The sequence below is a fragment of the Larimichthys crocea genome, chromosome IX (genome assembly GCF_000972845.2).
Source record: "Larimichthys crocea isolate SSNF chromosome IX, L_crocea_2.0, whole genome shotgun sequence".
Taxonomy (NCBI): domain Eukaryota; kingdom Metazoa; phylum Chordata; class Actinopteri; family Sciaenidae; genus Larimichthys; species Larimichthys crocea.
The window spans coordinates 370300-398292 of NC_040019.1; the positions used below are offsets into that span (position 1 = coordinate 370300).

Sequence of the window (27993 nt, forward strand, 5' to 3'; positions counted from 1 at the left end):
TTATCCACCTGTAGTGTCTTCCCGTAAACTGAGAAAATAAAGATTCACATTGAGTGTTTTTACAGTCGTGTTTGTATTCTGTGCACTGTAGCTGTGCTGCAGATAGAAGTGTGCAGGGTGGAGTCTTCTTGTCTGTTTCTGACACCTTTCTCTCGCTGATAGTCGCCCCGCGTGTAGCGGCGTGGCACAAAGGATGGTGATCTGTTGGCGGCTGTTTTATTTTGTAGGTGTCCTGTAACTTGATGAGTTTTGACCTGTGTCCTGTCACTCGTGTGTTTAGTCAGTGTCCAGCCTTCTTTGTTTTCTTGGACCTTACCTGTCTCATGAACTTTGGTTCTTCAAGGATTTCTTTGCATGTTTGGACTGCTTTTGTACCGGCCTGAGAACCTGTAAGTACATTCACCTTTGTGATTATGAAACCATTGTTCTGCCTTTGTAGTCCTATCCTTCATGTTCCTGGTTACCCTAAACTGTGACAGAAATATCTCAAACTTGAGATGTACATCAGGCATTTCTGGTCCCCAGAAGATGAATCCAGTAGACTTTGGTGATTCTCAGATATTTCTTGTGGCACCACCAACAGCTCAAACTTATCCAGTGAAATATCTCAACAGCTACCTGAAACAATATTTTGTACAACCAATCAGGGTCCCCAGATGATGAAGCCTAATAACCTGATTTTCCTAAAGATGAGGTCCACGCTTTAGTATAGGTGAGGATAGATTGTAATAACTCACTCACATTTAGACGACACCTGACAATCCATCAACAGCACCTGGTCAGGTGAGTGAGGTTTCAAACAGGATGTAGTCAGAGGGAAGTTACCACTGAGCTTAGAGCGTCAGCGGGTTGCAATAAGTCGACTTGTGAACAGCGTGAGACGTCTGAGACGAGCTGTAATTGATGGTCAAGGATACGTGACAAATTACTGAGTCATTGGCATGTTTCGTTGTGGTATACACACCACTGTTGTCAACTTTTGTTTCATTAAATTGAGATTAAGAACATTACATTTTCCAGAAATTTCAGGTCAAATATCCCTAACATTTTGTGAGTAGTATATAGATATATATATATAGGTCAAAGGAAAGATGTGAAGGACAGTTTATAAAGAATCTAACTCCACCTTCATGGCTACGTAATTATGCAATGGTGGATGTTGTAGACATGGGCCTGCAAAGACATGCAGAGCAGCGTTATCTCCTTTCTGTTGAAGCCGCTTAAATACTTTGAGGTTGTTTTCCTCAGTTAGGAATCTTCCTAAACTGATTCGACCGCAGCCCTCATCTTATCTCGTCGATATTATGACTGTTCTTGCTGTAATAAGTTGTTGGCCTTTTCTCCTTGTCTTAAGTTTCTCCCAGTCTTTGAGATGGAGCAGCTTAGTTACACCGGACAACTTCTGATGAAGTTGAACCAGCAACGATCCAAAGGACACTTGTGTGACGTGATCATCATGGTGGAAAACGTTCTCTTCCGAGCCCACAAGAACGTCCTGGCAGCCTGCAGCAGCTACTTTAAATGCCTTGTGCTGCGCGACAACCTCATCACGCTGAACACGAAGATGGTGAAGCCCTCTGTGTTCAAAGAGGTGAGCCATCCGACATAACGCGTGATTTCTGTTCATCTAAAAGGTGTGTGACGACATGTTTTTCATGCTCTATCAGGTGCTGGACTTCATCTACACAGGTCAGCTGGCTACCGTTCACCACGCGAGTAACTTGGGTGTGTCCGCACTCCTCAGAGCTGCTTCCTACCTTCAGCTGTCAGACTTAGCAGCTCTCTGTCGCAGGATACTTTGCAAACCCTGCAGCTCTTCCTTGACCACCAACGGCCACCTCCACCATCGCTCTGGGAGTATGGAGGTCAAAAACTCAACTCAAGATGGACTCCAAGCGTTGGATCTGTCCAAGGAGGAGCTTCTTACTGCACAATGTGGGTCTGTCAACCCATCAGCAGCAGTGAAGATCAATGAAAGTGAAGGAAAGGGGGTCAGCGAAGAGCTGGCAAGAAGCAGTAATTCATCTGATGATGTTCCCATTAACTCCACCTCAACTTCCTATTACCCAAGACTAGAGCGTGGCGGGCCGTGGGTCCACAAGAGGTTCCGATGCATCAAGAGACAGGAAGTCAAAGAAGGGGAAAAGATGTTGTCAGAGCTGGAGGTCCAAGCCGAAGTTGGACAGGAAGATTCGGCTCCAAAGAACATCTTTCAGCCTGCTTTGCCCGACACTCTGCATCTGTGCGTTCCTTGCGGGAAAGCCTTCCCGAGCTCTGAGCAGTTCATCGCTCATGTCAGCTCGCACACGGCCGAAGAGCTGAGAACCAAAGCTGAGGACGCAGACGAGGGAAGCTTCATCAAGACTGAAGATCAGCTGCCACCACAGTCCCTGAAAGAAAACACAAAACCAGACGTGACGCCACATTGTTACGTGTGCTCGGTGTGCAGTAAGAGCTACATGGACGTGGTTCTGCTGAGGCAGCACGAGAGGATCCACCTGCTGAGCAGGCCTTTCTCCTGCAACATCTGCGGGCAGCTGTTCACGCAGAGGGGCACCATGACGCGGCACATGCGCAGCCACCTCGGGGTCAAACCGTTCGCGTGCGAGGTGTGCGGCATGCGCTTCACGCGGCAGTACCGCAAGATGGAGCACATGCGGGTTCACTCAGGGGAGAAGCCGTACGAGTGTCACCTCTGCGGGGTGAAGTTCTCCCAGCAACGGAGCATCATCAGCCACTTGAAGATGCACACAGTGATCTGAAGATATAGCTCAAACCAGACAAACTTTAGTGCAATTTATACCTCATTTTATACACTAATAACTCATAAATGATAAAACTTTATATGATCCAGTGAGTGTAAGTATAGGATAAAGTAATTAACTGACAGAACAGGGAGAATAGTTTTTCGAAGGTTGGATTTGAGCACTAAAAATGTGACAATTTATTTAATCTTGTGATTTTTCTGTTACAAAATCACATGAAATAGTTCAAACTAATAAAAACTTTGAGCCTTTACCACAAACTTGAGCACGGTATCCAAGACTCTGGACATGGAGACTCTTTATCTGGGGCACTGAGCTGCTGCAGGACTGTTTTCTGCTGGTTAGGCCTCTCCCGCCTCGTCTTGCAGCCTTAATAAGCTGAATCATCTCGGGACGACGTCCTCTTGGCCTCCTCCTGGAAGGCTCTTTGGTTTGGTTGTTGATCGTGTTTAGCTTTGGTTCACGTAGGTTAAGTTAGCACATGCACTCACTACTGATACTGACATAACACAATGTTTGGCTCAGTTAAACTTTGATGAGAGGTACCGGGTTCAAATCCCAGACAATTGAAGAACCTAAGAAAGAGGGAGGACCGCACATGAAGAGTTTAAATGAACCAAAAATGATTTATTAAAATGAGAATAAGTCGTAATAAAAGTGATATTTATGAAAATGAAAGTACACAAATATAAGTTGCAATACTACAGTGTAATAATAGTGTGCATGCTGCGTGATAAACAGTTTTCCTATTATTCATAATAAACTCTAAATATTGTTGTATTTATATCTCGTTTGGCTTTTGTTTTGTTTTTGGATGTGAGGTGTGTTTGTGTTTAAGTCTGTTTATAGACAATATGTGAGATATTTACTGTTTAAATCACTTAATAACTGTGTTACGTCATTAGAGATTAAGGAAATATGAGTTTCTTAACAACACTACAGCCAATGTGTTTCTTTTTTTGCTTGTGTTTTTGCGTCCTGTGCCCATGTCGAGATGTCGAAGCAGTCAAACAAAGTAGATCAATGGAGTGACATTTCTACCCAACCTAAAAAGCTCCACAAGTTGTTAAAACACGAGTAAATATTGGAGATAATCTGAGACAGTTTACAGTCTGTTCAATCTGCGGTACCAATTTTTAGGCACTAGATGTCACTGTTACACCCAAACTCACATATTGTTCCTTTAAATATAACGATGACAGTAAACGTGGAGACCAAACAATAAAGATTACAGTTAAACGAACAAATAAATCAGCAGTCTGATGAAATGTACACACATTTAATCTGGAAATAAGAAGTTTTTTACACATTATCAGAATAAAACAGATGAGACCTTAATCTGAACCGGCAATGATACACACACTCACACACACACAGTATAACACACTGATAAACACTTGTGGTTCACAGATAACGGTGGACGTTAAGGGATAACTGACATTTAATCCACTACATTAAAAAAAGGCTCTGTAAATACTCAAAGTTCATCCCTCTGTGATGCAAAGACAGCAGCTGCGACATAAAACACTCCTCACAAGGACTGAAGGAATTATAGCATTTCATTGAACACAACACACAAGTACTGTATCGACATCCATGAATATATTGCATAAGTCTTTTTTTCTGTCAAGTATTACTACAGTTGTGTTTCTACCGAGGGTAGGAGAAATGGCTTTTTAGGTTTATTCATCGTCTGCATCAGTAACAGTAAGATCATCCGACACGACCTGAACCCGACAGGATCGCTACGACTCACACGGGAATGTTTCCAAACAGGGTCACAGGTGCTACAAAGGGTATGCAAACATGTAGAACAACCTGTAATCGGACACGTTTTATTGAGACAGGACAAACAAAATATTTGAGACAAACATGCTGTGACGTAGAGCTGACCAGACTTTCCTGACAGCTCTTTATTATCGGACTTTTCCCACTACAGGAACCAGAACAGCTTTTTATTTTATTTATTCATTTGCACTGTTCTCCAACCTGGAGCTGCTCGGTACCAGGAAACAACCCAGAACCAAGTAACCCAAGCGTTCCATCATTTTGGTACCCACATCTAGAAAAAGTTGAAGTTTGCTTGGCTTTGATCGCAACACAACCGTTCTTTGACCACAGCTATGACAGTCCGTGGTCAAGTTGAACGCCGTGCACATGATGGTATTAATAAGTATTGACTGAAGTACTTTAATCTGTATCACTCTAAAAAGGTACTCGTATTGGTACTTGTTTAATAATACCCTGCCGTACTGCTCAGGAAAGTTTTAGGTACTCTCAGGCGGAAAGACGGCAACAACGTGTCTGCGACGGGGAGATTATTAAAAAAGGGGAACGCCCTCGATTTTATATCAAAGTCTGTTTACGTGCAAAGAGTTGTTGTTTCAGAGAGCGGCTTGATAAATCGCCTCGAATGAAACAAAGTTCACAGACTTGTGTAGCTGCTACTCGTCTGTACTGACAACAAACTGTCATTTGTCCGTGTAAAACTGTTGGTTGTTTGCAGCGTTGGGGAGCACACTACGGGTTTAACCACATTTAAGAAAATAAATGTAATACTCAAATACTTTAATACTCAAAACAGATCAGGATTTAGGTTTTATTAAGTTTTATGGGCGTTCTACTGGATTAGTTCTGTTCTTTTGTTACATTGAAGTCAGAAATAAACACCCAGTGTCGTTTAGACAGTTTTTTAAAAAGGAAAAGGGAAAGTTTCCTCTGTTTGTAAAACACAAAATATCACAAACACTGGAAACAAATATGAAAACATTGATATATAACTAACTCCAGCATCCATCCAACAATCGTTAAAAAACAGGTTTTTATCAGTAAAGAGACCAAATAATTTGGATTTTTAGAAGAACTTTGTAGTAAATAGATTCAGAACAAAACTTTTTAAAACAAAATTTACTTTATTAATTATAAAGGTGATAAACGACTGACGTAAAAACACGTTGTTGCCTTTTTTAAATGACGCGTACCCAAAAACTATCCAGTGGAAACAAACAGTCGTAACCGAGCAGCAAACTGAAGGTTGTTAAACGTTTGTTTTTTTTGTCGTGGAGTTCCTGTAGTGGAAAAAAAACAAAAAACAAAACGAACTGAAGCTAAAAAGCTTGAAGACATGAAGATGTGCAACATGACCGCCTTTGACGATAAGCATCAAAGCAGCAGAGTTAAAAGTGTTTAAAATGTTCTGATAAATATGTTCTTCACGTAGAACTCTACAGGTTACGCATACGTCACAGAGAAACAGCTGTGACTCTACAGTAAATATTACAGCATAATTATCCTCTAAATACCGTAATGTTTCTAAAAGACTACCGCTTAATGCTGATTGATTGTTTTTTTTTTTTATATTTTACTGATCGGCTGATTGTTTTAATCTCACGTATGATCTCCGTTTAAAGTCTTGATCGTAGGCAGCTGCAGCCGGTGAAATACTGTGATCTATAAAGTGCATTAAAGTGGTGAACAGCATAGAAACAAAACGACGACGACGATGAGAACGGCTGCTTCGACGAACAGTGTAAAATACGGCTCCCGTTATGGGTTGACAGTCCCGTTATCGTCGTCCTCCAAGTGTGACAGTTTAGTTGGTGTTTAACAAAAACAGCATCGAGAAGAAAAATACTTAAAGGGTGATTCAAATACCTCTTTTGGTTCTTTAAAGTTAAACTACTTTAAAACTCAGACGCACATTTATAAAATCAGATGACGTACAGTATGCTGAATAAAATCGGAGCATTACGATCAAAGTGCCATCTTCTTCTTCTTGTCTCTCTCAAATCGAGCCGCCGTCTTCTTAAAATCATCCAGAAGTGGATGTTCAGGTACAGTGGAGGTCCGGCAGGAGATCTTTAGTAAGGAATTTGGTTCTGGTAATACTGCAGCATGTCGTACGTTTTGCTCCTGTTGAGAACAAGTTAAAAAAGGTGTCAGTCTGTGTCACGGCAGGTAACGTCATGCTGGTGTTTGCTGGGATTTTACTCACCTGCTGCTGAGGAAACAGCTCTGGATGACTTTGATGATGAACGCCGCCGCTTCTTTCTCACTCATTTGAGGATTAAACCGTCCTCTGATTTAAAAAAAAAAAAAAAAAAAAAACACAAAACATTTAAAGGTTTAAAGCTGCTTTTTATGTTTTATGGCCACATGGGGGCAGCAGAACTCGACGTGAACCTCAAACATTAACAAACAGCTGCTCGTGAGTCCAATGTCGACTTTTTTTTAGCTTTGTTTTGAAAAATCTGTTCTGAAAAATGTTCCAGTTACTAACCGTGTCTGCTGTTTGCTGCTGTTTGCAGAGAATTTATGTATTTCCGATACAAAAGATCGATCTAATTATAATTTCATATCATTTTAAAATGTGCCTTTTGACAACCGTTTACTAAAAACAAAGGTTTCATGTAAAGATCAAAACAAGGAGCTTAAAGACACTGAAATGTTCGAGCGGCTCGGCGATAACTCTCCAAATGATTTCCCAGAAATAAAACAACATTTTAGAGGATTGTTTCTCCTCAAAGACCTCCAAGAGTGTGGATCAAATAATCAGCCGTTAAGCTGCATATAGATAATATATAACTGTCAAATAAAGGCAACACGCCAAAGAAATAAATATAAATAAACTTGAATCTTTCGTCCACACAGTTCGCTCTGTTTGTCACAGTCATGGTCAAATTTCCGACACACTGATGGACTTACTTGAGGAGTTTGATGGTTTGTCCTCTGAAGCACGGCAGTCCAGTGTCCAGCATGAGCGTCACCAGAGACACCACAGCATCCATGTAAGGCCTTCACGTCCAGAGAGGAAACAACGAGTTAAACCACAAGTTTAATATTTCTCTGTGTGGATTCTTTTGACTTTAATCTTCAGATTTAACTTAAAACTTTGAAGAAAATAAAACACGAATGGAATCATTGGAAGATCATTTTAAAAGTCTGAGATAGAGTTTGCGTCTCCTCAAACTGTAAAGTCATCATAAAATCCTAAAAATGAACTCTACAGGCATCAGGTAGCCTGTGTAAGGATGTGTACAGCGTTCGTACCGTACAGCCAGATATCCTCTGACGCACATCTCCATGAACCACTTGAACGGCGTGGCCTCCATCTTGCCGCCCATGATCATCACCATCTCATCCGTCAGCTTGATGTCGGGCTCCCAGCCCAAGTTACCGCCGGGAGAGCTCTCGAACATGAAGCCAAAGTCTGGAGAGAAAAACCACACAAAGCAGACATGTAGAAGAAGTCCAGTCCACAGCGGAGTCCACGTCGACGTCCAGGTACCGTACCTATGTGGATGAGGTGACCTTGGCTGTCCAGCATGATGTTGCCGTTGTGTCTGTCTTTGATCTGCAGCAGGAACAGCAGGAGGCTGTAGGCGGCCATGCTGCGGATGAAGTTATACCGAGCCTGTTGGAAGGAGAGGAAGACGTCAGCGACCTGAAATCCTCGCAGTGATCTCTGATAACACAGAGGAAATCTGAGGTGAACAAAAAAGGACAAAAACTTCTGCACCTTCTGGAAGGCGAGCGTGGATTCGTCGCCGTACTGATTACGGAAGTAATCGTACATCCCGAAGTCCGTCTGTCTGCCGAGCTGGTCTCTGGATTTGCAGTCTGGGATGCACTCGATCACGCCACACTGAGAGAAAGACGGTCAGTCAATAAAAAAAACCTGATTACAGAACTAAAGTTCGATGTTTTATAGTCTCCAGTCTGAGTCTTACCCCTGGTGCGGTGGCCACCACTCTGTAAGGGAAGACGAACAGATCCAGACCGACCAGCTGGAAGATATTCTTGAACAGCCCGATGATCTGCAGAGCGAGCATATCCTGGAGACAAGAGAAACACATGGAGGTCACCACGGAGTAACCTTAACCCTGAAAGGTCCCAGAGTTCAGTGCCGTACCTGTCTACAGTCGTCTCCCACTTTAAAGATTGCCGCCTGCCAGCAAACCCTGCGCGACCCGTCTGGATTCTCCTCTCCGTCCTCCAGAGAGTCGGACGGGCAGCGGAGACCTTCGCGCTCCAGCTCGCTCACCCCGCAGCGCTTCACCTTGAACTTGGCCAGATACGGTGCTTTGGCGGCACTGTGGCGACGGAGGAAACATGTGAGCGTACGGACGGATTTAGGCGCCGATGAAGCGTGAATTATAACCCGGCCTTACCTCTGCATGGGCGTCCCAGACTTGTAGTCGATGTCCAGCACGATGGCTTCAGGGTTACTCGGCAGGTAACAGCCTAAAAAACAAACAAAAAAAAATATTCACATGACAAAACTCAACGTTACTGTTCTCTCTCTGTTTAGACTTCCTTTGATAGACACACTGCCGCATCACGAGCTGCAGCTGGATTATGAAACACGAACCAATCCACTTTATTTATATAGCACGATTTTTAGCAAACACAAGGTTTTCAAAGTGCTGCACAACAAGATAAAGCACAATAGAAACATGAAGTAGACAATAGAAAGATAAAAAACAATAAAAATAAATAAAAAGCACTACCCGCACAAGATAAAATAAATAATAAAAATAAATAAATAAGTAAAGAAAAAATAATAATAATAATAATTTAAATTTAAAAAATAAATTAAAGCTAAAAGAATAATAATAATAAAATAATAATGAGAAAAAAAATAAAAATAAAAAAAAAATAATAAATAAAATTAATGAATTAATTAAAAAAAGTAAGTAAAAGTAAATTGAAAATGTAAAATAATTAATAAATAATTATAAATAAATAAATCGTGGGTGGCCGGAGCCTATCCCAGCTGACTCGGGGGGCGAGAGGCGGGGTACAACACCCTGGACGAGTCGCCAGCTCGTCACAGGTCGCTGCAGGAATAGTTTGTATTTTACCTGGCTGGACTTTGATATCCGACAGAGCCTTCAGACACGCTCTCTTCCTCTCGTCTCCTTTTGGAACGGGCCTGAAAAACAAACATTTCCTCGTTTACGGACGATCTGTAGACAGTGAAGAGTTCACTTGATGATAAAGTTAAAGAGTTCACTTGATGATAAAGTTAAAGACTTTACTTGATGATAAAGTTAAAGACTTTACTGGATGATAAAGTTAAAGAGTTTACCTGATGATAAAGTTAAAGACTTTACTTGATGATAAAGTTAAAGAGTTCACTTGATGATAAAGTTAAAGACTTTACTTGATGATAAAGTTAAAACTTTACTTGATGATAAAGTTAAAGACTTTACTTGATGATAAAGTTAAAGACTTTACTTGATGATAAAGTTAAAGACTTTACTTGATGATGGCGGACACGTTGGTGATCTTATTGAAGAAGTCGAACTCTCTCTGGTAGAAGTCTTTGGCCGGACCCGACAGAGAACCCGTGATCTCCTCGACCATCTGCTCCAGCAGGTCCCCGATGTCGGCTGCACACATTAAATTAATGCGATTACTTCGTTTGATTTAATTAGGCCTGATGAGGGTGTTCCCATCAGGCAAGGCAATATAATTACAAGAAGAACGCCTTAGTTACATCTTTAAATCACACTCGTGTACTCACGATCTCTCTGGTGCGCCTCCTCGTCCACGAAGATGTTGGTCTTCATGTTCCAGATGAACTGGTGGGCGAGAAGCTGAGACTTCTGGGCCGCCCACAGGATGTACTCCCTCACATAACCCATCTGAGCGGGACAGAGCGTCAGAGTTCGTTATCACCTAGGTCTAGTTCACGTTACCTGATTGGCTTCTGATCCTTGAGCTGCTTTAATGTAACTAAACATGATGAAGACAGTACGTACTCGTGTTTTATCATCTTACCTTGTCGTAACGGAGAGCCTGAACAATCTGAGGGATGTAGAACAGGATGGCGTCCTAAGAAGAGAAACACAAACGTCAACAGAGCTGTGAGGAAAAAAAACACGAAGGAATCCCCAAAAATCCACGAGCGAGTGACTTACCGGAGGAAAGGAGCGCAGCACCTTCACGCCGTACTGAGCGGTGAGAGGATGAGGAGGATACATGCTGCTGAAGTAGGACAGGCCGGTGGGCGGATCTGCCGGAGCCCAGCACAGGATGTGGCTCAGCTCAGGAGAGTCGGCATCGATGGTGTGCCACGTCACCAGAAACTGGGAAGGGAAATATCAAAGATCATTCACAAACACATGAACAGTGTCGACAGCCGTGCCCAGGCGAGTGATCTTTACCTTGACGGCCTCGGGTACGTCACTGACAGCGCCGGGGTCGAGTCTCACCAGCCGGGTAACTTCTGCAACGATGGCGTCGTTCTTAAACCTGGAAACAAAGAAGATCGGATCAGTGTTAGTGTTTGTACCACAGGTGATTTGGACCACAAGGACGAAGAAGAAGAGGTTTTTAAGAACAAATACTCGAGTACAGGTGAACATATTTACCACAGTGGGATTACACTCTGAAACTGGAGGCTAGAGCGAGTGATTACCTCGTTGGTAGCTGCATAGCCAGGTAAGGAGCGATGCCCCACGCCAGGTTGACATTGTCCTTCCACTGTTTCTCCGTCAGACTGATGTATTTGGACCTCCAGTTGGCGATGCTGGTTTCCACCGACTGCTCTGTGGCGATGGCCAGTTCCTGAGTGGAGAGCGGGTTGTACCACGTCGTCAAGCGTTCGATCTCGCTGGCCTGGAGGGATTACGAATTACAAAGACGGGAGAACAGGAGCGATGAGGAGAGGCTGACAGTGAGCAGGGTTAAAAATCAGAAATCGGTTCTCACCAGTAAGGCCAGCAGCAGAGTCCTGCGCTTCATGTAGTATTTGTGAAGCTGCGTCCCTCGGTTACTCTTCTTTGACGTGCCTAAGAGGTGGAGAGGAGGTGCAGTCAGTGAGTGAAGTGTTCTCGCTCTGTCGGTTTTATCTCGGGGTTGACAGCAGCTTTACCTGATTTCTTGGACGCGGTGGACATGCCGCTGGACAGCGGGTACGTGTTGATCCATCCCTGGCCGCTCTGCTGGGAGCGTGAGCTGGAGTCGATGTTGCTCCTGAGGTCGGCGGCGTTCATCACCGACAGACTGTTCAAAGACGGGTCCTGATTGTCTGTTCACACACAAAAACACACTCAAGCACGAGCGGAGACGAGCAGAAACGTGCACGTGCGAACTGCGACTTCACTCTTTATCAATCCAGTTTCACGTCGTACGTTTCTTACACGACTTCTAAACAGAGAGAAACATCAACAGTGTGATCGATGATGAGGGGAGTTTCTGAAGAGCGAGATGAGCTGCGTCAGTTAGTCCTGCGCTGTGTTGTGCTGTGATGGTCATGCATTTGGAAGCGGGGAAATCCAACGGGATTCACATGTAGGTAGAAGTTGCCTTGAAACCACTGATACTGGGTCAGATGTTACTTTTACTCGTTAATGCGCGGGCGAGGACGGGAGGGAGGCGGGAGCTTGATTAATCGGATCCAGGATCAGCGGTTAGAGGACCGGTCTACCTGAAGCGATTCGGTGCGGTATGAAAATGAGTCTTTTTCTCTGTGGTCGTCGGGGATGAAGAGGAGGAGAGAGGATTGTCTGGGGTGGAAGAAAAAACATTTTTTTGATTTGAAATTTTCTTCTTTGGAAGTTTGATCGAGGAAAAGAGGGGGGGGGGGCAGACGGGTGGGATGACATGATGAATAAATCATGCATCTTTAACGCAGCTGACAAATTTGCGCTTTATCCTCACGGCTGCTTGAAATTAAAGGATGAAAAACAGATTGAAGTTTAAATAAGATGCCGAAAAGTTGAAGAAAGTTGAAGAAATAAAGACATGAAGTGTAACGAAGTGTTGTGGTGAGAAAATAAGAGATACCAGGAGGAAGAATGTTGTTGAAAGAAAGTTGTAACATCGATAGATGCGAGGATCTATCGGCAGCGTCGTGAGGACAAACAGCGTCAAATTTGACACGCGTGGAGAAAAAAAAACAAAAACATGCCCCTGCTGCGGTGCAGTCCGAGCTCCACCGCTTTAGGCTTACTTAAGATAGATATCGGAGAAGTGCTGGACACGATAAGCGATCCGAATATCCCGGCAGAGAGCGTGCTCGGGGCTGGGGTAGTACCAAGCTCACCAGGTGGGACCAAGTGGCACGCTGCCAGGTACTTCTTGTCGGACAGGATGCTGGCGTAGAAACGGATCATGATGCTGATGTCCTCGCGGAGGTGCTTGTCGCCCTGGGTGGGGAACTTCGGAGCCACGCTGGGGAGACGGATAACAGAGAGTCAGGTAAATATTTTTAATCGTGTTTCATGAATCACGAACAAACGCGATGAAAGTCTCACAGACGTTAAAGACAGAATAGGGCGCTGCAGCGAGTCTACGCAAGGTTGTCCGGTGGTGTGGGGGCTGCTGGGTCTATTTGTGTTGAACGTAACCGCTATGAAATAATCAGGATTAACTGACTTTATCGATGCCGGCGCCCCCTCGCTCTCATTCACCGTCTGCGTCACTCAACCAACCTGCTGTCTCGCTCTCTCTCTCAAACCAACTCAAACTTCTTCGTGTCTCTGTAAATTTCAGCCAGACTCAGATTTAGAAGCTGCTTCATGAAATAAACAAAGTCAGAACAACAACAACAGTTAAAGTGTCAGAGTTTGTGGAGGTTTGACTGGTCTGAACGGCTGATAGGCGGCGTTTTTCCAAAAGTTGGAAACTTCTTTTGTTTTCGCTGCAGCGCCTGATTCTGTCTGAGTGCAGCCTAAATTAGTAACCAGTTAACTGAAACAATATCACACAGATTAATTGTTCAATTGTGTGAAAATGTCGTTGCACTCGTTCTGCGTGTGTCGGTACCTGAAGTAATCGAAGGCCGTGGAATAAATCTTCTCTCGCAGCACGTTTCTTACAGTTGCATTGGTGAGGACGTCCGAGTGGAGCAGAGCCAGACCCAGAGTCAGCAGCCTGAAGCACAGACAAAAAGAAATCATGAAACACACCATACGTTATCTTTAAGCTTTGTGTGTGTGTGTGTTTTCGTACCTGAAGCGAGGACCGATGGCAGCCACATGGCGGTTGAGGCCACTCTTAGCACCGCCCACGTTGAGGGACAGCGAGCGTTGTAGCAAGCTGCCAAAGATCTCCACCTGATCTGCGCTGGAATACTTGGCGATCTCGAATCTCTGGACAAGAAACTGGAGGAGAAAAAAAAAAAAGAGGCAGACGTCAGAGGCGGTAAGTGGAAGGAGAGAGGAGTTAGAGATGTTCTTTGTCTGACCTCGATCCATATTTGGTGAGGGATGACATCCGGAGGGCACGGGATGGGCTGACTCTCCTCTGATGCAGCCAGAGGATCGGCCTCCACCTGAGCGTCTGAGAACAAGCCCATCTTAAGCTCCACCGTCATCTGCCACGCTCCCGCCATCTCTCGCATGAACTAGGCAGGAGGAGAGGAGATCGATAGTGTGAACACACAATATGTTATACGGGAAATGATAAAACGCGTCTCCGTACCGGTACTTCCACTCCGACTCGAGCTGCCAGCAGCCACTCCCAGCAGGCGATGGCGGTCTCCATGCCGTGCGCCGTGAACATCTTGAGCGGAGACCAGCAGAGGTGGTGCAAGAGCTGAGGGTCGCAGTCTGGAGGCCGGTCGAGAGAAAACGACAGTCAGACGACAAACACAATCACAGCAAAGACGAGCACGGAGACAAAGACGAACCTCTGGAGCTGATGAGCAAGGCGGCCAGTTTGAACATGGCCTCGGTGAAGGCCTCAGGCTGCGCGGAGTCTAAAGCCTCTCCCATCTGTTTGATCATCAGCCGGCCCAGATCCGACTGTCCACGAACTGCCTGCGCGAAGTGGATCATACCCGAAACCTGCAGACACAGAGGAGCAAAGACTTGAAGTGTAACAACTCCGAATTCTGTGGACAGACAGTATAACAATCATAATAATATTAATAACGATTTCGGTGGTTTCACCTCTCCGGCGTATCTGTTCCTGAGGTTGAGGGAGGCCATGAAGTTCGAGTAGTCCTTCTTCACACAGGTCGGCCTCTCGGTCAGCTGAGTGGACTACAGGTGAGAGCAGACGACATGTAAACGATGACAGACACTTTTCTGAGCCCCTTTTTTTGGACACGGAGGACGTTTGACGTCGCTCTTCGTCTTTCTCTATTTTTATTGCTCATTTATAGGAAGAGCCACAATGTCCATGAGATATTCTGGAGCAGCGTCGTCACTGTCCTGATGATATGAGGAGGTGTTTTTTTGTTCTCTCACAGGCTGAGACAGTTGAAGCTTTAATCAACAAGTCCAAGAGATCCAGTTTCCTCAGAGAGAGAACATTGTGTCATCAGGGGGAACGAGATGTGCTCGTTTAACTTTGCACTGTCTCTTAACCTGACAGCAGAATTTGCAAGTTGGACATTTGGACATGGGGATTTTATGAAGACTGACTCACTTGACTCTTCTCACTGGCTTTTGACACCATGATTTTTTGTGTATACATGCATATTTTTATTTACTTATTTATTTATTTTTTATCTCGTGTGGGTAGTGCTATTTATTTATTTTATTGTTTTTTTTATCTTTCTATTGTCTACTTCATGTTTTTATTGTGTTTCTATTGTTTATTTATTGTGTTTTATCTTGTTGTGCAGCACTTTGGAAACCCTGGGTTTGCTAAAAATCATGCTATATAAACAAAGTGGATTGGATTGGACTTCTGGAGCCAGCCTCAAGTGGACGACAAGAGGAACTGCAGTTTTATGCCACTTTACAGCAACGAAGGTTGCCGCTTGATATTAACTCAATCTGCTACTCCGACCAGCTACAGCGTCCTAAACTGTTTAAAAATGTATAAATTCACCACCACTAACATGTAGCATGTGAAAAAGTCACTAGATTCATCTTTCTCCGATGGTGTAGTGTTAGAAAAAGCAGACAATGAACATGACTTACCCCCAGTGTGGTGCTCTGTCTGTTGTAACCAGCAAAATGCAGGATGCTTTCTGTAGCCATGGCCAGGCCCGTGTGCTGGGAGAGACCGGACACCCAGTTCTGATGTTTGTTCAGGTACTCCTGAAACACAAGAAGGACAGAGTTTAAGGTGAGCATGTTAACTTTATTCATCATGTTGAGTTTCATGGTGTAAACGTCACCTGGAGGTGAGATTTAGTCACAGATGGCGCCCACTTCATGGCCTCTTTGAGGATCTCCCCACAGCGTGCAGCGAAGTCCTTCACTATGCTCTGTGATTAAAAACACAACATATGTGTTTTAAAACTTCTCTGAAAAAGAATCAGATAAATACAAATAAAATAATATCACCTCTCTGGCTTCATACGTGTCAGGGACAGTGATTCTGTACGGCGTGTCTGGAATGTCGTAATAAGGTTGGTCTTTATGAATGTCCTGAAACACAGAGGAAACAAGTCAGGGCGTGCACGTCCGATAAAAAGACCGATGTTACGCCGATGATCAGTCCGTCACTTACTGCGCTGAGCGAGAGGGAGAGTGTCTGCAGGATGTCCAACATGGTCCTCAGCACGCGGCCACTCCACAACAAGTGTGGGAAACTGCAGAGAGAGAAAACAGCGTTCGACTCAGCTGCATTTTAAAACAGCCGGTTAAAGAGTCGGTGTTTAAAACGCAGACTCACGTTTCAGCCAGGCCCGACAAATATTTGTCAGCCACTCTGCGGATCCTCTTGTGGATGTGGTTGAAGTTGACCAAGAGGAACTGAGCGTGGCGTTCCAGCTCCTCCTCGTGGGCTTTGGTTTTAGGCTGGAAATGTAACATTTTAAAATCAAGGTTAGATCAACGACGAACCGATATTTGAATGACGTGTATGTGGTGAAAGTTTTATGCCCTGCGTATAAGTATGTTAGTATTCCTGTATCAGTTTGACATGCACACGTCTTGTCTGAGGCCAGCTGAAGAACAACAGGTCTGTATTTGACTGCTTGTCTTTCAATCCAGAAGACTCATACCTGATTAATGTGCCACTTATTTCCTCGATTAAAATGATTTTAAAGAACGGCAGCACCTGAAATAATATCTCTGACCTGATTGACAGCAAGCTGGAGCATATTCTGGACAGTACCATCACTAATATATCTCAGCATCTCGAGGACATAAGGACCGGGGTGGGGAGGATATCGGCGGTGGAGGGTCGAGCTGTTGCTGTTGCTCTTTTGTGTTGTGGGCTAGAATGGAGAGCTGCTGTTAAGTCACGTTATAAGACGTGTTTTAACCTGCTGCTGCTGTCGGGTTTTTATTGTCCAGACTTTGTCACAGTATCTCTCTCTCTGTGTTTGGACCCAGTGACCCGCGCTGCAGATTTCACACCTGCTTTTCCCAGACGTTAGATTCTATCTAATCTACTCTGCTTCTCCTATATTTTGCACCTCTACACAGGGGAACACCTTAAAATACCTTACGTACACTGCACGACCTCAAATACACAATTTTTTACGTTTTTTCTTCGATGATACCAGCACAAAACTCTGTGCAGTCCTTCAGTGAATAAGAACAAAGCAGTTTGACTGTCACGTCAAAAAAAACTGTCAGAAAAAACTACTGTGTCCACTCGACTCTACTAAATCTGAGTCTGACGCTGCGAAATAGAGACATGAAGAACTTTAATTTGGTTTGTGTCCCATAAGTTTGAGAGAGAAAGAGTCAGCTGTGGTTGAGCGACTTGGCTGGTGAATGAGAGTGAGGGAGCGTCGGCATCGATAAAGTCGTTTATCAGAAAAATAAAAAGTTACGTCCTGATTGTTTCACAGCGGTTACGTTCAGAGACAAAATACGAGTTCCTCTTCACTTCTCTGGAAACATCTCACTTACTTTTTCCGCCATCATTTGCAGGAAGACCTCGAAAACTTTGTCGCTGACAGCAATCACACACTGCATCATGCCTGGAGAGAATATTTGAAATATTAATGCATGCAATGAACAAGTAGCAGCACAAGTTTTCTGTCTTTTTTTTGTCTTCTGCTTACCAGATTTATCCTTCTGTATCGCTCTGTCTTCAAAGTATCGAAACATGACTTGAAAGCGGTCGGAGTCCAGAGCGCGCAGCATCCTGACAGACATCACAATCAGACATTACAGTCGCTGATGATGAATGAGCACATGAGCCAACATAGACTCTGCAGACGTGTTTATACCTCATGTATTCCAATCTGTAAACGGACAGCAAATATGTGGACATGGCGAAGTCCAGCTTGTTGATGAGAGCGGCCACCTCGGGAGGAGGATCCAGCAGGTTGATGATGGTGCTGCGCAGGTCGTTCAGCTCCGCCTGAAATGCGGCAATAAACCGTGAGCTCAGGTGTAACTTAACGTGAGCGTACCTGTGCATGTGTGCGCGCTCTCATACCGGAGTGACGGTGTCATTCTTCAGCGCAGAGTTGTACTGCAGCTCTGAGCGTAACGGTTCCCCGCTGGGAAACGTCAGCAGCGGCGATTTGGTCGCGATCTCGCAAACTCCCTCGTACCACTCTTCTGGCCACAGACCTGAAGGTTTCAACAGGAGCACGTCAGCGTCAGGCGTTTTGATGACGCGGCATGTATCAGCGAGTTAAGATGAAGATAGAAAATGTGAAACCAACCTGAGCCTTCGACAGCAAATCCCATGACTACAGAGTAGAGCCAAAAGTCCCGGAAGAGCTTCTGCAGACGTGGCTTTGCTTCTTTAATTGGCGGCAACCTCTTAGTCAGCTAACAGAAAACAAATTTATATTTGCTTTGTTTCCACTGACGTGGTTTAACGTGCTAAAGTGTGATCACTAGAAAATGTTGTGCACTCACCACTGCAATAACTGGGATGAGGACACCGAGGTTTCCAGCACTGCTCGATGCCTGCAGAAGACAAACAAGGAGAGTCGGTATGACTCAGAAAAAGTGTTTGTTGGGACGTTGGACAGCGTCGGTTGGACATCAGAACCTGGCAGCTGCATGTGACTTTCCAAAACAAACAATTTGACAATCACACACATTTTACAGGCTGTGATTAACGGGATTTCTCAAGTTCTTTTCACTTTTCCTGTTACACAACCAAGTGCAGCACAAGAGTGTTCAAAGTATGCCGTGCATGACGTATGCAAGATGACAAAGGAACACAAAAGACTGAGGCGATTCTCAGGAATGACGCCTCCGGGTGCAGAGGAACACGTCTGAACACTTTGGATGTCTTTAGATGAGCAAATGAAGAGATAATAAAATAAATAAAAGTTAAAATAGACAACATCACAAAAAGGCAAGTCTGTAAAAATGAGTTTTAAGAAGTGATTTAAAGGAATTCACTGATTCAGCGAGCCTCATCTCCTCGTCGTTCCAGAGTCGAGGAACAACCAGAAGTGACGAACCGGAGGATCTAAGGCTGCGAGCTGGCTCGTATGGGGACCCGGACGGGCTTTAAAAGTGATCAATCTTAAAATCAATCCTAAAAACGCACAGGAAGCTAAAATCGGTGAGATGTGACGTTGTCTGTTAAAACCAGTTAGAAGCCGAGCTGCTGCTGCTGCGTTCTGGAAAAGTTGGAGGCATGAGAGTGATTTTTTTGTTGATGCCGGAGGGGAGTGAGTTGTAAAGTTGCTTCCGACTGGCCCACACAGTGTACAACCAGCTGAAGCTGCAGCATCGTAACCGACATTATGGCGTTAACGTGTTTGCAGATGCGTGCACTGTGCACTATTTGTGCGATACCTTCAGAGTCGGTCCTTTGTCTGAGGCTCTCTCGCTGGCTCTCTTCCCCTCCAAGCCCAGCTGAACGAAAAGCTCCAGCAGGTTGACCAACAGCTCGTCGACCATCTGCTCAGCCTGAAGGTTGGCTGCTATGTTCCCCAGAGCGTTTATCACAGCCAAGGAACAGTGTCTGCACCCAGAGAGAGAAGCTTCGTTTACTCAACTCTCACTACAAAAACTGTGAATCTGCGACATGAGGAGGAGGAGGAGAAACGCATCACCTGTATCCGTGGTCCTTGTAGTCTTTGGTGGAGTACACCATGGAGCTGGCTTTGACGCTGATCTGCTGGAACAAGTTCCACACTTCCTGGTAGATGTATTGCTGGAAAACAGACAAAGAAGTGTTTGGATGTTAGATGAGTGCTAAAACAATAAAAACAGGTAGAGATACTTGGATACTTACATTGCCTGTGATGACCATGCAGCCAAGCTGGTCTATGATGAGGACGTCGAGCTGGGAGGGCGGCTGACAGAACTTCTGCTGTAGGATCTGGAGGATGGGCTCCATCACTCTGGGAGTGTCCCGTAAGGCCACGGCAATGTGACCCAAAGCCCTGATGGTGTGGTCCGGGATCAAGTGAGCGTCCCTGAGCAAGAGACGGGTGTAAATACACTCGCAAGGTCTCGTCTGAGTTACTATGACAACATGACGCCTGGCTTACTTATCGTTTTCCTGATAGATGTAGAGACGGTTAGACAGACTGGCGAGGAAAGCTTCTACGATCACGTTATCCATCGTGAGTCCGGCTTTCAGGCACCTGAGGGAGAATAAAGGTCGAGTTGATACCAAGCGGCAACCTCTGTGAGACTACGCCCAGGTGTGTCTGTGGGTGCATTCACCTGCAGATGTTATCTATGGAGATGTCCCGCAGCTGCTCGTACATGGACGGCTGGCTCTTCCTGCTCGAATGCGTGCTGAGCGTCGACTGGGAATGTTCGTTGGTCACGTGGATCTTTATCTCGCCGCCTGATTAGAAAATAAATTAAAGATTTGGTGAGAAAACACTGAAGTGGATATAATACCCAGCTGCTGAGTGCTCCGACGTTACCTGGAGTGTACTGGCTGTGATATTTGTAGAGCTTCACCAGAACAGGAGAGGGAACCACCAAGAAGTCTCTCAGGGACATCGTGACAGAGTGCGCCACCACGGGGAAACGCTCGCACAGGCGACCCAAACCCTGAGGACACAAACAAACTTTGCTCGTCTGTCGTTCCCCGTCTCTACCTTCAAAAACCTCCTGAAGACCTCCAGATCTTCAGAGAGGACCTCCTCTACCACACCACCAACATCTGGACATGATAAATCTATCCCCCTTGTCACTCTGTACCTTGATTGTTTCCCTTTTACTAAATGTGAATGTACATGTAAAGAAACAAGCGGTCACCTGTAAACAGCAAATGAGGAGGGGCATGTGAGCGATGATGACTTTACTCGACGTCTTGGACTGCAGCTTCTCGGACAGTTTGGTGCAAAGGTTCTCAGCTCCTGGGGGGAAAAAAATAAGACTTTTTCAGAGATGACTTCTAAAGACGGATCACTTCCATGTGCGAATGAATGAACCTGCGAGTCCTCACCCTGCTCTTCAGTCACAGCCCACACCATGAGGTCCACGCAGGCGGCGTTGGCCTGACAGCGCAGCTTGAGCGGGCTCAGCTCGCTCTGGAGGTACTCGACGTCGTGGAGGATCCTCTGCAGCTCCGACTGGCTGCTGCTGAACTGCTCCAGCACGAAGTCGTGGATCTCCTTCACGTAGTCCGTCTGAAGGTCTGGTGAGCGGAGAACATACATCGTTAGAAAAAAGGAGATAAAACTTTGGAACAATCTGAAGAAAGATGGGGATTCTTTACCTTTTAAATTGTACAGGGTGTCTCTCAGCATTTTAAATATAGCTACATACAGAGGATCACTGAAGGTTTTGTAGTAGAGATGAAGACCAGGACTCAACTGCCAAGAAAGTAGAAATGTGTCAATAACTCTGTCGTGTCAGAGAAAGAGAATCTGTAGCAAAGAGTCGTACCTCTAAAAGTTCTGCCAACGTGTCGTCCAGCGTTTTTAAAAATGACTCAGAGACAAACTGTTCAACCTGTTCGAGAGACACAAGTTTAAACTTTCATACATCGAATTTGCATCTCAACATTTTCGCGATGCATCTGCTTCCGCTGACCATGTGGAGGAGCTGTCGGAGGATATCCAGAGGGACGTGAAACTCTCCGGAGCTGCATCCGGTGAAAAGAGGGGAGACGGAGAAGCTGGAGCTGATGGTGGAGAAGTAATAATCAGGGTCCACTGCGCTGCCATCGGGCAGGTATGAACCTGTAGAGGGAAAGCAGAGTTTTGTCAAGTCTCAGAAAGTCACTGATGTTTTTCCTGTTTCATCCGTCTGCTCAGGGGCTGACCTTCAAAGTACTGCGCAGAGGGATCAGCAGGCGAGCTCGGGGTCAGACAGGCTCTCTCCGGACTGGCCTGAAAACACAGAAAAACATGTTTGTACGCAGGTATTATTTTTACAGGCTTGTCACTTTCTCTTTAAATCGTCTCTACCTGCTGTGAAACGCTGGACAGAGACGAGGCTTTGCGTTTCAGAGTGTCTCCCTGACACACCGTGAGCAGAGAGCTCGGCATGATGGAGCGGAAGTCGTTGAAGGAGCGCCGGTGCACCGCGTCGGTTTCTTCGGGGGTGGGCAGCACAGGAGCGACCGGTCGAGGGAACAGCTTGGACAGCAGAGGCTCGTCGGTGTTGCTGTATCGGCCGAAGGCTCGGGCGACACCGAGCAGGGTGGGCACGGTGTACCGACACAGGTACTCTGTACAGAAGAAGGTTCACAGGATGTCGTTAGAAGCTGAAAGTATGAACTTTTAAAAAGGAAGCACGAGGTGAGTTGTGTTGGCACCTTTGTCATAAGCTTCTGGATTCTTGCAGATATCTTGCAGGACTTGCATGATGTCCATGAGCGCCTCGAGGATCTGAAGAAACCACATGAACAAGATCATATTTAAAAAAAGATAGTTTCACAGTTTTTGTTCCTCCTGTCTTTACTAACACAAACCCAATGAATGTGACGGTGGACAAAATCCAGAGTCCTTGTTCTGAAGCTAATATGAGTCTCCCAGACTTCCAGTCTCATAACTTTGAAAACTTTGGGTCACCCTGGTCGACCACAACGTTTGACGTTTGTCTCATATCACTCCCTTCTCTCCATCTCAGTGTTTACTGTCTATGTCTACACTGTGAACAGTCAGATAAATTCAGAGATGACAAGGAAAGCGGTAACTTAGATCAGACATGATCAGGCACTCAGGAAATAACTTTTTATTTCTCTGATTAACCGACTTAATCGATGTCAGCGCTTGCTCACTCTCATTCACTGTCTACGTCTCTTGACCACCGCTCGCTCTCTCTGAAACCAAATTAAACTTTTTTCGCAGCATAAATCTCAGTCAGACTCAGATTTAGAAGCTGCTTCGTGAAATAAACAAAGTCAGAACAACAACAGGTCGAGCTTCAGAGTTTAGACTCCTGGAGAGGACACACACACACACACACACACACACACACACACACACACCTGTCCACGTAAGGTCTCATCGTGTTGGGCGACGTCTGAGAGTAGCGTTACGAGAGAAAAGCTGAAGTTCTCGGCAACAGGAAGAATCTCTGCAAGACAAATATTAAAAAAACAGCACTTTAGATTAGACTAAATCATAATAGTGAATATTATGTGACATATTTAATTGTTAAACCACAAAAGGAGGAAGGATTAAAACTGTCACTGCTGTTTAAAGAAGGTGTCGGAGTGACGGGGATGAGCTTGGATCAGCTTACAGAGCAGCGATGCCCAAACCAGCAAAACTAACGTTAATAATAGAGTCCCGGGTGTGCGGTTACCTCGTCCTTTGCGTTCGGAGCTTTCTTCGATCCACTGAACTTTAGGAAGCCCTTTGAGCAGCCCGAGGAGATACGGGACGATGGCATCTTTGTGCTGTAACACAAGTTTTCCAGAGCGCGTTAAAACAATGCCGCTGTCAGCGCACGACGAAGAGGAGAGCTGAGAAATGTTTACCTGCAGGTTTGACTCGACCAGAAAGATGCCCAGTGCGATGACGGCGTCTCTCCTCCGCTCGTCCAGCTGGAAGACTCCTCTGAAGTCCACGGGACACATGCATTGTAGCTTCTGGACCTGTGGGAGGACGAGATCAGATCTTTTCTTATATGGATACAGTCGATCACGTCTGGTTGCATCAGCGGTGATGATTCAGTTTGGCCTAAATGTTCTTCAGGAATGGAGCCAGAACCGCCTCTGGTATTAATGAACCTAATGCTAAAAGACTTTGACGAGGATTTAAACAGAGATCCGTGTCTGTGAAGTGAACTGCAGTTCCTCTAACGTCCACTTGAGGCTGGCTCCAGAAGTGAGTCAGTCTCCATAAGTCCCCATGTCCAAATGTCCAACTTCACAGCAGAAATAAACATGTTTACAGCCTGGTACAAAAAACAGTTTTGGTCTCTGTAGCTAATTTCCCCGTTCATGACAACTGTACTGAGGGTGAATTTATATACAACTCACCTGTTCACATTATATTAAGGCTTAAAGTTATGCAGGATTAAGAGCGTGGACGCTTTGACTGACAGGTGAAATGTCTCTTTGAAAACTTGTTGGTGACGTCAAACATACGCCGAACATTCAGAGGTTTTATCCATTACTCAATGCTGAGTGTCTTTTAAACTGAGTAAGTTTAAAGTTTTAAAAAACTAAAGATCTGTCAGTGCCAAAACTTTAATTCAATTTAAAAAGGGGCTGTTCAGTTTGTTGCTTGTGCTCGGTGCTTTAGACACCAGCTCAGCAGGAAACACGGCGCTTATGGAAAAACACTTTGGAGTTGAACCAACGGAAAACTTCCATAACACAAACTGACCTTTAAGCCAATAAAACAAAACTAAATATCCCGACTGAAAAGCAGGTTACTGTACCAACAAGAGAGGTCTATGTGACGCAGCACTCACACGGCGGAGAACTCAAACGGGATGTCAATAAAGCAATCAGCCGATCTACTGAAAACCAGCTGCTGAAACGATTTTTAAACGTTTGCCGCTGTTTTCTACGTCACGTCTGAACGTTTCAGATTTTAGACTCAAACTAAATGTTTTATCTGAAGACGTCTCTGCGTGATTCTATATATAAAATTGTCCTAAAAACTAAGGACATGGTCATTGATTTTAGGAAAACTCCACATACAGCCCATCCAACCATTATCAAGGGTACAGCAGTGGAGATGGTAGACTCTTATAAATATCTGGGGACAATAATTGATAAAAACTTGACACATGACCTAAATACTTCAGCAATCTGTAAAAAGGGCCTGCAGAGATTATACTTTCTGCACAGACTAAAATCTTTTAACGTCGATAAGACCTTAATGGTTTTGTTTTATCGATCTTTTATTGAGTCAGTTTTAACTTTCTGCTTGATTGTTGCAGGAATTTATTTCTCTGCCGTCTGGACGGAGATACATGCTACCTAGGGCACGAACAAATAGGTATAAATTCTCCTTTGTTCCTCGTGCAATCAATGCAATTAATTTGCACAATTCTTAAATTGCACTGTTCTTGTGGCACTTGTTTATCTTTTATAGACTTTTTGCCTTCTGTCACTTATATTCTAACTTCGTTTAGGATTGTTTAAATCAAGTTTTGGTTGCTTTACTTTGCGTCATTGTTTGTCTATTTATTGTTTGTTGTGTAAGTTGCATTGTCACTGCAAATCAAATTTCCCCTGGAGGGACAATAAAGCTCCGAACTGAACTGAAAATTGTTTTGTGTTTACAATTTTCTGACTTCTTATAGAGTAAAAGATTAGAGGTGGAGTCCAGAAAACTTTTTATTAAACTCAGCGTCACATATTAACGGTGCAAAGCTCCTTTTCTGTTGGTTACACTTAAACTCTTTAACTCTGAACTCACTTCTCTGACTTTAGGTGACGGAGACAAAATGAAATCAGGACAGACGCTGGCAGAAAACAAGGACAAACATCGGTGTGAGCTTTCCCAAATTTCCCCCGAAAATCGCTGTTTACAAAGCTTTCGCTTTAGCCACAAGTAATATTATTTAAAAAAATATGTAATTGCTGCAGGATTAATGCAGCATTATTCACTAAAACTGGAGTTTATCTTCGTTATTTGGACGGAAACGATGTTACGGAGAACAGCTGATCTGCTGAAAATGATGCAGATTAGATTTCACAGTCCTGGTGGGGAAATATTTATTTAGAGGAACTAAATTATGAAATCAAAACCCTGCAGCAACATTTCATGGAGCTTACATTGTTGTGAAAGGACACAGCTTATAACTTCCTGTTCTAACATTTCCCCTTGTCGCCTGCTTTAATCCCCGACCACAAATCCAGGCGAACGGCATCGTTCCAAAAACAACTTTACAGTTATTTAACTTAACAAACAGCTGATCTCTTCGTCTGACATGTTCAGTGAGATCAGGCGGCGTCATGTTTGTGTTTTCTGGTCCGTGCTCCCTCAGGCTGCCTGCCATGACGTGCGCCGAGTTAATAATACATCTGAAAATGTAAATATGGAGCTCGTCCTTCCTCTTTGTCACGGACAGATTAACCAGTTCGGAGTTCCTGTTGCCTCCAAGTTCCACATCGAGAACAAAAACACTGAGATTTATAGATCGGACGTGAAACCAGCTCGTTTTTCGCAATATAAACTGAAATACCGACGGTGTCAGAGCGACATTCTGCTGCTGTTGTACTTTAACGTTGTGACTTCACACACAGATTTTAAAAGCAACAAAACAACCGACAATGAATCTGGGACTTCAGCAGCCCTGCGGCGGCTCCCCGTCATCGCTGTCCTCGTTTAGTATTGATCACCTCTGCCAGACACATCGACAATTTGTTATTTGAAAATACACTTCGTTTACAGATTGATTCAGTGTTTAGGAGCTGGTCTGAATTCATGGATCTCTGCCAGAACAACTGAACACTGAGCGGACAGGACGCTCAGCCTTTAATCAGGCTGCAGTTATTGTTATTAATTAATCTGCAGATTATTCTAGAGGTCTCATTAATCGATTGTTTGCACTGCGACACGTCGCCTGACGTATCTTCTGTCCGTCTTAGTGAAGCTTAAATATAATGCAAAGAAATGTTACGATTGTTCGAGGTAAAGAAGGCAGACAAACTGCATTTCCTGAATGATTCGTGTGCAAAGAGACGTCCACAGACGAAATCCAGAGTCTGACATGTGTTTACATGTAAGTCTGGCGTGTGCAGACACTTCGTTACCTCGTTCTGCATTAATACGTAAAGTTATGCACAGATATAAGGCGGCGGGCTGTCTGCTTCACAAAATAACATTACTGTGGTGAGATCTGAGGTGTTTTTTTTTTAATCCAGATTATTATTATTGTGTATTTTGTCTCTTTATCTAGTGTACTATAGAGTTTTTATCTTCTGATTGTCCTTAATAAAGTAAAAATGTGATCAAACAGTAAAACAAAAACTTTAAATCTAACATCCACAGTCAAAAATATTCAATTTAACCTCATAACAAGAAGAAAAGCAGCAATTATTGACATTAAAACACCTGGAAGTAATAATAATAATAATAATAATAAAGTAATAATAATCTGCAGATTATTCTAGGGTCTCATTAATTCATTGTTTGCACTAACATTACTGTGGTGAGATCTGAGGTGTTTTTTTTAAATGCAGATTATTGTGCATTGTCATTTATTGTGTATTTTGTCTCTTTATCTAGTGTACTATAGAGGTTTTATCTTCTGACTGTCCTTAATAAAGTAAAAATGTGATAAAACAGTCAAATAAATACTTTAAATCTAACATCCACAGTCAAAAATATTCAATTTAACCTCATAACAAGAAGAAAAGCAGCAATTATTGACATTAAAACACCTGGAGGCGTCATTAAATGTTGGTATTTGTGCTTTAAACATGATTAATCACCTGCACAGGTGAGTGTAATAACAATATTTCACATTTCTCACACAATAAAACTATAGAAATGTGTGATTAAACATGTATCTTCCTGTCACACTGACACATTCAGATAAATAAAGTCTAGTTTGGAGATAAACAGCTAACATTAGCTCGGCCGTTAGCCACCTTTAACGTCAGTGAGGACAGGTGTGACGCACACAGGTGAGCTGTGAGGTTGTCAGGGTGTTTTTAGGATCTTGATACAGGTGATTCTGGCAGGTGAGTGCAGGTAAGTTCGGGCCTTCGGTGTCAGAGAGAGTCGGACAGGTGTTAGCTCGTTAGCTCCCTCACCTTTTCTAACGGCGCGTGCTGGTGAGCAGCCAGAGAGCGCGCCAAACTCAGCACGGTGTTGAAGTAGAAGCCTCTGTTTCCCGCGCCGCTCACAGACATCTTCTTCTTCTTCTTTAAACAGCTGTCCTGACACAAACACTAACACAACAACAACAACAACACAAACATCTTCATCCGGCCCGAGCTGCTGCTAAGTCCGCACTGATGACAGCTACGGCGAGCGCCACGTCCAAACAGAGCGAGGCAA

The 27993-nt window shown here is 44.2% G+C and overlaps 2 protein-coding genes across 3 annotated transcripts; one reads left to right on the top strand and one right to left on the bottom strand.

Annotated features, from left to right (window-relative positions):
• Nucleotides 1-138: 138 nt before the first annotated feature.
• Nucleotides 139-5580, top strand: hic2 (hypermethylated in cancer 2). The gene is made up of 3 exons (XM_010750709.3): nucleotides 139-389; nucleotides 1355-1591; nucleotides 1668-5580. Exons 2-3 carry the CDS (start codon nucleotides 1373-1375, stop codon nucleotides 2760-2762), a joined length of 1314 nt encoding a protein of 437 aa, XP_010749011.2. The 5' UTR covers nucleotides 139-389; nucleotides 1355-1372; the 3' UTR covers nucleotides 2763-5580.
• Nucleotides 4032-27984, bottom strand: pi4kaa (phosphatidylinositol 4-kinase, catalytic, alpha a). 2 transcript variants are annotated; one of them, XM_019278647.2, is made up of 54 exons: nucleotides 27747-27984; nucleotides 23505-23621; nucleotides 23330-23423; nucleotides 23010-23098; nucleotides 22335-22407; nucleotides 21985-22247; nucleotides 21840-21906; nucleotides 21608-21756; nucleotides 21461-21526; nucleotides 21291-21387; nucleotides 21018-21209; nucleotides 20828-20928; nucleotides 20491-20620; nucleotides 20282-20408; nucleotides 20104-20199; nucleotides 19845-20028; nucleotides 19663-19763; nucleotides 19403-19571; nucleotides 18506-18556; nucleotides 18307-18415; nucleotides 18075-18211; nucleotides 17863-17996; nucleotides 17695-17777; nucleotides 17540-17610; nucleotides 16350-16474; nucleotides 16185-16266; nucleotides 16019-16102; nucleotides 15850-15939; nucleotides 15650-15769; nucleotides 14669-14761; nucleotides 14407-14563; nucleotides 14199-14326; nucleotides 13963-14121; nucleotides 13728-13879; nucleotides 13542-13649; nucleotides 12820-12947; nucleotides 11647-11802; nucleotides 11484-11563; nucleotides 11191-11390; nucleotides 10937-11024; nucleotides 10691-10858; nucleotides 10551-10604; nucleotides 10294-10414; nucleotides 10030-10159; nucleotides 9629-9699; nucleotides 8936-9008; nucleotides 8677-8857; nucleotides 8495-8599; nucleotides 8284-8409; nucleotides 8058-8178; nucleotides 7815-7974; nucleotides 7470-7559; nucleotides 6760-6843; nucleotides 4032-6677 (listed from the first exon to the last, which is right to left on the bottom strand). In XM_019278647.2, exons 1-54 carry the CDS (start codon nucleotides 27843-27845, stop codon nucleotides 6626-6628), a joined length of 6285 nt encoding a protein of 2094 aa, XP_019134192.1. In that variant the 5' UTR covers nucleotides 27846-27984; the 3' UTR covers nucleotides 4032-6625. The 2 variants fall into 2 exon arrangements, with proteins under 2 accessions (XP_019134192.1, XP_019134191.1); XM_019278646.2 differs by having other exon boundaries at nucleotides 12727-12947.
• Nucleotides 27985-27993: the final 9 nt, after the last annotated feature.

What these genes read in the sequence shown, in the direction of transcription:
- pi4kaa (XM_019278646.2), bottom strand. Translation starts at nt 27,845, where the DNA reads ATGTCTGTGAGCGGCGCGGGAAACAGAGGCTTCTACTTCAACACCGTG. An exon ending in CGTTGGCAGAACTTTTAGAG is followed by an intron (nt 21,388 to 21,460) that starts GTACGACTCTTT and finishes CTTTCTTGGCAG; the next exon opens with TTGAGTCCTGGTCTTCATCT. An exon ending in ATTTGCTGTCGAAGGCTCAG is followed by an intron (nt 18,212 to 18,306) that starts GTTGGTTTCACA and finishes TGAAACCTTCAG; the next exon opens with GTCTGTGGCCAGAAGAGTGG.
- hic2 (XM_010750709.3), top strand. Translation starts at nt 1,373, where the DNA reads ATGGAGCAGCTTAGTTACACCGGACAACTTCTGATGAAGTTGAACCAG. An exon ending in AGCCCTCTGTGTTCAAAGAG is followed by an intron (nt 1,592 to 1,667) that starts GTGAGCCATCCG and finishes ATGCTCTATCAG; the next exon opens with GTGCTGGACTTCATCTACAC.